General features: G+C 33.5%; 1 protein-coding gene across 1 annotated transcript; it reads right to left on the bottom strand.

Annotated features, from left to right (window-relative positions):
- Positions 1–5,965: 5,965 nt before the first annotated feature.
- Positions 5,966–7,152, bottom strand: LOC111406752 (UPF0481 protein At3g47200-like). The gene is made up of 2 exons (XM_023036131.1): positions 6,600–7,152; positions 5,966–6,142 (listed from the first exon to the last, which is right to left on the bottom strand). Exons 1-2 carry the CDS (start codon positions 7,150–7,152, stop codon positions 6,120–6,122), a joined length of 576 nt encoding a protein of 191 aa, XP_022891899.1. The 3' UTR covers positions 5,966–6,119.
- Between the last annotated feature and the right edge of the window lie 1,278 nt (positions 7,153–8,430).

Below are 8,430 nucleotides of genomic sequence, written 5' to 3'. Positions count from 1 at the left end.
AATAAATAGAAGAAGTGATCCAATTTTGTCTCAATTCACGTGTTAATTATGGGTAGTCAAGTTGCAGGACACAGGGGCTACAACTCAGCTGTAGAGTTTGCAAGCAAAAATAAAAATTTAAAATGTGTGCTAGGGCCAGTTTCGCATCTACAACTCTTATCAAGAACTTCCATATTTAATGTTCTGCACTTTTTAATTTAAAAAATCCACTCAAATATATAAAAATCTTATAGATAAGCTCCACTAGACGCGTAATAGAAAATTCGAGAAAACCTAACTTCAGAGTTTGACATCCTTCAGCGGAACGGTTATTGAGTGTATGTGTGTGTGAGAGAGAGTAACGACATAATTTGATAGAGCTTCTTTATTGTTAGCTTTGTGTTACATTGATAATATCACCATGGATGCCACTATCATAGTGCTGGAATCCTCCACCTAGCGTGTACTCTTCATAGCCTGTGCTGTGGTGTACTTTTTTTATTATCTTGAGTTCGTGTTCTCTTTTCAAAAGTAGTTTTTACTTTTTGACTGAAATATGGTCTGCAATTTCTAGAACTATGATCTAATTAGTATTTTTTTATGTCAGTTACTTTTAAGAGTAAAAGAATTTAGACATTGTATATAATTAAATTATACATTCTAGCGTGCCTCACTTATGTATTGAATAAGATTTATTAAGAAAAAATCATTTCTTCTTAAATTGTAATTTAATTTTTGATATTTTAGTTTTTTCCTCTTTTCGTGGTTTTATAATCTTCACTATTTTCAGTCATATAGTTCAGGGATGGATCCAAGACCGAGCTAATACACGGGAAAAAAAATTTACTCATAAAAAACAGATTTTTTATTTAAAAAAACTAATAAATACCCTTAAAAAACTTTTTGGACCTGAGTTGGGGGGACTACAGCCCAGTCCCACCCAAATCCATCCTTGATATAGTTGAATTTCTTAGCATCTTGACAATTTCTTAGTTGAATTTTCTCATTTACACAAATATTGTCAAGTAGTATCTTGTTAGATATACGTATTGGAAGGGCCTATATGGAATATTGATTAAATGTATATCAAAAAAATATATTGGGTAGTTATGAACCCAAATCGAAATCGATGGCTCGAGTTTGGTTTGATTTCAATAATTATAAGGACTCGAATGGTTTCATTTGTAAAATACCCGAATTGACCCACTCAATGCCCAAGCCTTGAAATAACATTGCACGTATCAGTACTTTGTGGTTCTTTGCTATTTTTATCATTTTATACTCTTAGTTGTAAAGAATTGTTCTGGATTTGAAATAGCATGGTGAAATAAAAATCCTACAGGGGACACCTAGACCTTCTCAACAGGGGCGGAGCCAGAATTTTAGTTTAGTGCGGGCAAAAATTTTTTGACGCCGAATTTGAGATTTTGGTCATAGATTTAATGACGATACAAAAATAAAACAATAGTATGACAATACTAAAAACAACATAATTCACCTTCTGCGGCTACAGCGGCTCTGCATGATTGCCTTCAACTTCAGCCCTCGTCTGGCTTCTTCGTTTGCTGGCACTTGACTCAGTTGGCCGCCGCCGCCAGCCATTTGGTGCCTCACTGCCTTGGCAGTTGTTGAGAACCTAGAGTAGGAGATGTACTACAATAATGGACTGTTGGAGTCGGAAAGGGAAAGGGAAAGGGAATGGCGGCCAGTGACTGATCACCGGTGAAAAGGGAAGTGGCAAAGGCGAAGGCGCTGATGTTGTGGGAATAGGAACGACGACGCCGTGACAGGGATGAAGTCTTACACTCACAGACAAATGGGTTGGATTGATTCAAATGAATGAATGAGTTTTTTGATTTTTATACCGATGAAAATCAACCTCCAGTGCAAGTCTGATTCAACATTTGATCTTTGTGTTGGAACTAGTTTTAGAAACATGGGATTTTTGTACAGATAGTCACTAACGTATGTCTATTGTGCAAAGTGATCTTATTCTTCAATTCTTGACACTAATCCCCCTCGACCTGTAAGTTTCATGCACTTTTGATCCTTTTCGTCAATTTTTCCTGTTAAGTGCTCTCATATGCTAAACTTTAATGGTGTAAAATCGTCCAAATGCATTTTTTTTTTTTTTTAATGAGACATACTTATTAGGATAAATAGCAGCAGCAGACATTCCCAATCTTTCAACTCATTTTCAAATTCGTTCTCAACATTTGAAACATTAGCACAATTTGTGCAAATGGATGATTTCTATCCATTTTTTGAAGATCAACCCATTTGACTACTATATTCAAAGATTTAATAGGACAAAATAACCATTCCATTATTTTTAACTGAAATATTTAAATTTGAAAATTAAAAATTTATAATACAAAGAATTAACCAAGAATTAAAAAATGGTGACCTTCCCCAATCTCCTAGTCTGCGGTTGGCCACTTGCGTCAACTAAGTGATAAATTAATAATTTTTATTAAAAAAAAAAAAATTACTCGGCCCCTACATTATTATTTGATAGACGTTCTACTGTATTTAGGACCTAAAATGAATCTTGCAATTTATTTCCGCATCCGACTGAACATAGGCAAAAGTTGAGTTATGGGCGAAATTTTCTGTAAAGTTGGTGAACCGTTTCGGTCAGTCGAGCAGCTTACTTTGAGGTGGTCATACAGCTTCGGAAGTTGACGATTTTCCATGACGAAAAATATATTGCCTAGTTTAACGTGAACTCTTTGAAACGACGTGTCTAATTGATCAAGTATCGACATTCAAAAATTTGTAGAATATATTAAAATCAGCTTCTGGCAGGGGCACTGGGCAGTGGGCACACATTTGGCCACTTCATATGGACTATTTTTCTGATGCAAGGTTCAAACAATTGCAAAAACTTCTATCCTCACGATCTTAAGGTAGATCTTCATTGATTAATACTGAAGTAAATAAAACATAATGCTATGCTAATATGTGCAACAAAGTGTGCTAGAAAAAATACAGGAAAACAAGGCAAGCACTAATACAAAATCCATCTACCTAAGATTCATTAATATGTAACACTTTATACATCGAATTAAACATATTTCAATGAATCGTGCACGTGCTAGGTTTTGATTAAAAAAAAAATGTCCCACAAGTAAGAGAGCATATTTAAGAAGATATTTAAATGATATACATTTAATCTTATCTAACAATTTAAATTTTTAGATCAAACTATTCAACTGTTTGTCTGTACATATAAATTAACTAGCATCCAGCTCAAATCTGCATCCCCTACACTTGAATGCCGAGCCCTAATTTTCTCTGGAGTGAATTTTGACTTTTGCTTTGATCTCAACAAGACCCGAAGAGGAGGAAAGGATTCCTCTAGAGTTTGCAGCCATAAAAGGTAGGGTTTTGCTATGTGTATCCCAGTGTACAGCTCCCTTCACAATGAAGGGGTCCACGATATTTTTATTGATCGCGGGCCCCTCTTTTAGTGAGGAGGTTGTACACTGAGGTATCAAACCCGAGATACAAATAGCAAAACTCTAAAAAGTATTATCTAATTCTTCTTTTTTTGTACAATTCTATTATTTTCATGACATCATAAATAACATTTATGTGGCTATTTATAATGTTAAAAAAAAAAAAAAAAGTCCTCAAGTACAAAATAAATTTTACATGGATTAGTATTTGGGTCGTGCTACTTGGACAATCCCGTGTTCAAACAGGGGGCAACGTGGCGCCCCTTATTTATCAGGAGTCTACGTGGGTAGACACCTGGCCAATAGGGGGCGCCATGTCACCTCCTGTTTGGATAGGAGATTGTCCAAGATGAAAAACTCCTAGTATTTTGGGTGATTGTTATGGACAAATCATTTCCATGTTTGACGTGATTTACCATGGCTGCTTAAAAATTAGCTCTTTTGGTTATTTTTGGTTTTCTTAAAGAACTATGGCAATTGCTGTGTGAGTTAATAATATTTATTAATACAAGTGTTTTTAAAAAAATGTCCAGTTAATAAACACTACATGTATTTATGAATAGTTTATAGATACTCACACAAGATATAAATACAAGTTATTTTACCATCAATTTAACTTCTTCATAGATTAAACTTGGACATTTTATTTAGGTTATAATTTCAAGGCTTATCGAGTTGCTTTGTCTAGACTCTGGAGCAATGATAAGAAGATCACATGACTCAATTGCACTGAATGGAATCATGTGTGAGATTTAAATAAATTATTTCCATCAAAATGAATTAAATCTCATAAATATTCATTTACTTTACTTCAATCTTGGAGTTAATAATAGTATAATATTTATGTATAATTCTAAATCGATATACCTTACAACTTGGTATAAAAAGGATTTTTTAAGAGTAAATTAGTCTTTTTCCGTCAGCCATGAGTTTGCTTTTTAGAATTAATCTTTTTCACATTTCTTAAATACATTTTAATTATTTTGGCACTAATTTGGTATTTTTCTTTGTGCAAATATTTTTTTCCCTTTTCTCTTCAATTTCCACCCTTGTTTATATATAGAGAAGTAAGCCACATTACACTAAGCCCCTGTGTACTTCTGGAGGTAAGACTTTTAATGTCCCCTCCTTGTTTGTGAACATATCTTCACTAATATACTGAGCAGGTACAATATCAAACCTTATATTAAATGATTTAGTAGGACCTAAAAATGCTATCGAACTTAATGATTTTACCCAAAGAATATATTCCATTATTCTTTTTTATTTAATGCAGATAAATTAATTTGAGCCAGAACTTCCAACAAGTTCTACTAAAAAAGTTTAGCAACTACACGAGGCCATGGTTGAAGCAAAATTAGCAGTCCACTAATCTATGAAGTTGATTTGTTAAAAAAAAAATAAAAATGCCACCTTGTAGGTTTGAAGTACTTCATTTAAGTTTATCAAGTAAAAGACCTTGGACTATCATTACATAGTGCCAAGGTATTAAGGATTCGTATGACATGACTTTTGAAAAATAAAAAAAATAAAAAGCTTTTGAGATTCAAAAATTGCTTTTGGACTCGTTTAGCTAATTTTATGAAAGTGCTTCTTGTAATTAGAAAAACTTTTAAAGAAATCTGATTTAATGTGGCTTACTTTAAAAACACTTTTCAAATAGAAAATACTTTTAAAAATTAGTTTTCAGATAGAAATTAAGATAGTTTCCTTCAAAAGTTATTCTATCCGAATTAAAGGCAAAATCAAAAGTCATGCAAAACGGGCCCTAAATATGTTGACATTTGGATGAGATTTTGTGCTAACAAGATGAGCCAAATCTGTAGCCCCAGTTTGCACACTCAACCACAGCTAGACTGCTTGGCCACTAGAGGGGTAGTTAGAAGCACTCCGATTCCTAAATTAGTTGTGTATTTTGAGAACTGAAATGGACTATACAAGTTTACGATTTTGTTTAGAGCAACCTATAAGAGGATTGAATGGGTTTATGCAAAACTGTTGTTCACATTTTAATTGTGAATTTCATTTAGGATTACTTTTACTAATGTGCCAACAAAAGCAATGAATAGAAAACTATCATAGAGAGATCTCGTTTCTAGTTATCCAATTACATGAGCAACACGATCATAGCCTATATTTAAGCCAAGCACAATGATATTGCAAGATAACAGAACACTTCATTTTCTTAATGTCATGAAGTCAAGGTTTCTTTGTTCGAAACATTCCGAATTTTAATCTATCTTCATGCAATGAAGTAGGATGGGATCTTATAAAACAATCTAGAAGGCAAACTCAATTTTTGTGAATAGTTGATTAACTCCAAAAACCTCTTAATCCGTAAAGGACTATCGTGTCTAAAGCTCAATAGCTCAGTGAACATTGTCGCATATGAACCTTTCCTAGAAAGCGTACATTAAGCCAAGAGCAAAGAAAGAATAAAGGCAAACATTCAATATCCACTTATGACATCAAAAGAGAAACCTTGATTAGTACTCCTACTTACACTAGAACTCAGTAGGATGTGGCTGAATCTTTATTTTGTAACATTCATTCATCGTACAGACCATCATATAAATTCAAACACTATTATGATTCAGGCTATTCTAGGCTCTATATCGTCCTTGAAGTTAATAGTAATTTGAGTTACCATACATTGTTGCCAACTTCAAACGCTTGGAATCAGTTCCCCTTAATATCGTTGCCTGCAATAACATTTACACAGTTAAACAACTGGATAATCCGATATAAATTTCTCTTAGTAGTTCATTTAACTGTCACGCAACAGATGTGCATTTCAAAGAAAGGTAGAAGCTTCCTTTTAACAAAACAACCCAACTTACTTGACAAGTCTTTTTACACTAAGCCTCTGTTTGGATCCATTTATCAAGTAATGCATTTCAAAGAAAGGTAGAAGCTTCATTTTTAACGAAACATCCAAGGTCAGTTCCTATTAGCTAACTTGATGAGTCTTTCCAAACATGAATTTATAAATTAAAGTATAAATTTATAAATTGGTTATAAAATCAGTCAAGTCAGACATTAATTTGAATAAATTCTTAATTACTAATTATTATCCACACATTTCATAAAACCCGTCCCAAATGGAGGCTAAAATATGAAAAAATAAAGAAAAATACAAGAGTTTAGGGAGTAACTTACGGAATGAGAGAATAGCAAATGTAGTCTGTATGATGGCGAGCACAAGCAAGATAATGGCAGCAAGGAAAGAAATGAGTGCCCATGGACTGTTGAAATATTCTCGCCTTAATTTCGCCATCCATTTATTCCGTTGGTGTCCACAATGAACGTTCACATCATCGAAAATATCAGAATACGAAAACGTTTCAGAACTTATGAAATTCTTTTCTAGCTGGTTGATTAGACGATAAACCATTTCATCGCTCCCCAGAAAGTTGCTAATGATTCCACTAAGGCGTAACGATTTTGCATCTTCGGGGGAATTGACGAGACAATGCATGAAGAATACGTAGTCGGTCACAAGTTTTTGAGGACTGCCTGTGAGGTAGTACTCATATGCAATCAGATTTCGGAACAATGATTCTGTTGAATCAAAAATTTCCCATTCTGGAATCTTCATAACTTTATTCTCAAATTTAATATCAAACAAACTGTTAGCTTTCAACTTTTTGAAGGAAATCCCTGCCTCTGTGAGCGGAGCCATGCACAGTCCAGTGCAGGCAAATGTCCGCATTGGACTTTTGGCCCAAGCCCATGGTCAATTTTTTTTCTTTTTTTTTTATAAGGTATGTTTTTCATTTATTTAAAGTCCAATCCATACACTAATTTGCCCCAACTCCAAGTGTACGGTGACATTTTCTGACTCTCTTCCCTCAACAGGAAATTAAAAAATTTTCTTTAAATGTGCTCTCGTTTTGAAATATTTTCAAAGTCCATTTCTTTCCTAAAACTCACATGTTTTTGGACCCTCAAATTTGCAACAAAAATTTTCTTTATCATGTGATTTTTCTATTTAATATTAAGGATTTTGATTATGTGAATGTTAAATATTGGTAATATTTGTGATTGATTCTTGAAATTTTGATTTTTGTCAATTATTTAAATAATTAGTAATGATTTTATGGTGTTCTACCAATTTGTAAAAATTAGTAGTTCTTTTCTTATCAATTAGTACTTAATTGTCACTTGTGGTTTATTTTAGTGTGAAGTGTCAATGCAGAGTTCTTTAAAAGAAAATATTTCGTAGAAAATGTTGATGTGAAGATAGCGAATAAAATGAATTTTGATGTTGCACAACTTGCTATAGATCCTAGAATAAGGAAGAAGATAATTATCTTATTAGTGTTGTCATTATGTTATTTTTAGCATTGTCATAATATCATTAAATCCATAATCGAAAATTTCGACTTTGATTAAATTTTGCCCACACTGAACAAAATTCCTGGCTCTGCCCCAGACTGTGAGCTCTTCAACTGAATTTATATTCACCCTGAAAATTGGAGATCCTGGATTTCCAGAATTTATTTTAGATAACATCTTTGCAGGATTTCCAGATTCCACATCAGAGAATATCCTTGCAGATGAAGAACACTGGATGTCATGTACAATGCCAAGAAGATGGTGACCATTAATAGGGACTTCAGGAAAATCTTCATTTCGCACTGGGAAAATTCTATTTCGTAGTAAAGGCCGTATTATAATATTGATGCCCCCATCAATGATCATATTGAACAAACAATCAACGATGAAAAATGGAATTTGATTCTCAAATAGCATTAGATCATGAAACAATTGATTTTGTATATGTCCATGCTGGAAAATGGGGTCATCTCGATCCACATCTTCTCTGAATGTAAACTTGCGGAGAAATTCAATAATAAAAAAACCATCAAGAATAAACATTTTCACAAACTCATCTTCATCAAGGCGGATGTCTTCAGCATAACATTTCCGGGCTCTGTCTTCCAATCTTCTTATTTCAGCAACATATCTTTCTACACTCGACTCCTCT

This window comes from Olea europaea, chromosome 1, assembly GCF_002742605.1.
Source record: "Olea europaea var. sylvestris chromosome 1, O_europaea_v1, whole genome shotgun sequence".
In the NCBI taxonomy this organism is placed as follows: Eukaryota; Viridiplantae; Streptophyta; class Magnoliopsida; order Lamiales; family Oleaceae; genus Olea; species Olea europaea.
Note: the sequence above shows the minus strand (reverse complement) of the source record. Positions and strands in the feature narration are given on the sequence as shown.

Bases quoted from the DNA above. Each gene is read 5' to 3' on its own strand.
- LOC111406752 (XM_023036131.1), bottom strand. From the start codon at position 7,152: ATGCGGACATTTGCCTGCACTGGACTGTGCATGGCTCCGCTCACAGAG. The intron at 6,143-6,599 runs GTAAGTTACTCC...ATGTTATTGCAG, and splicing joins ATTTGCTATTCTCTCATTCC to GCAACGATATTAAGGGGAAC.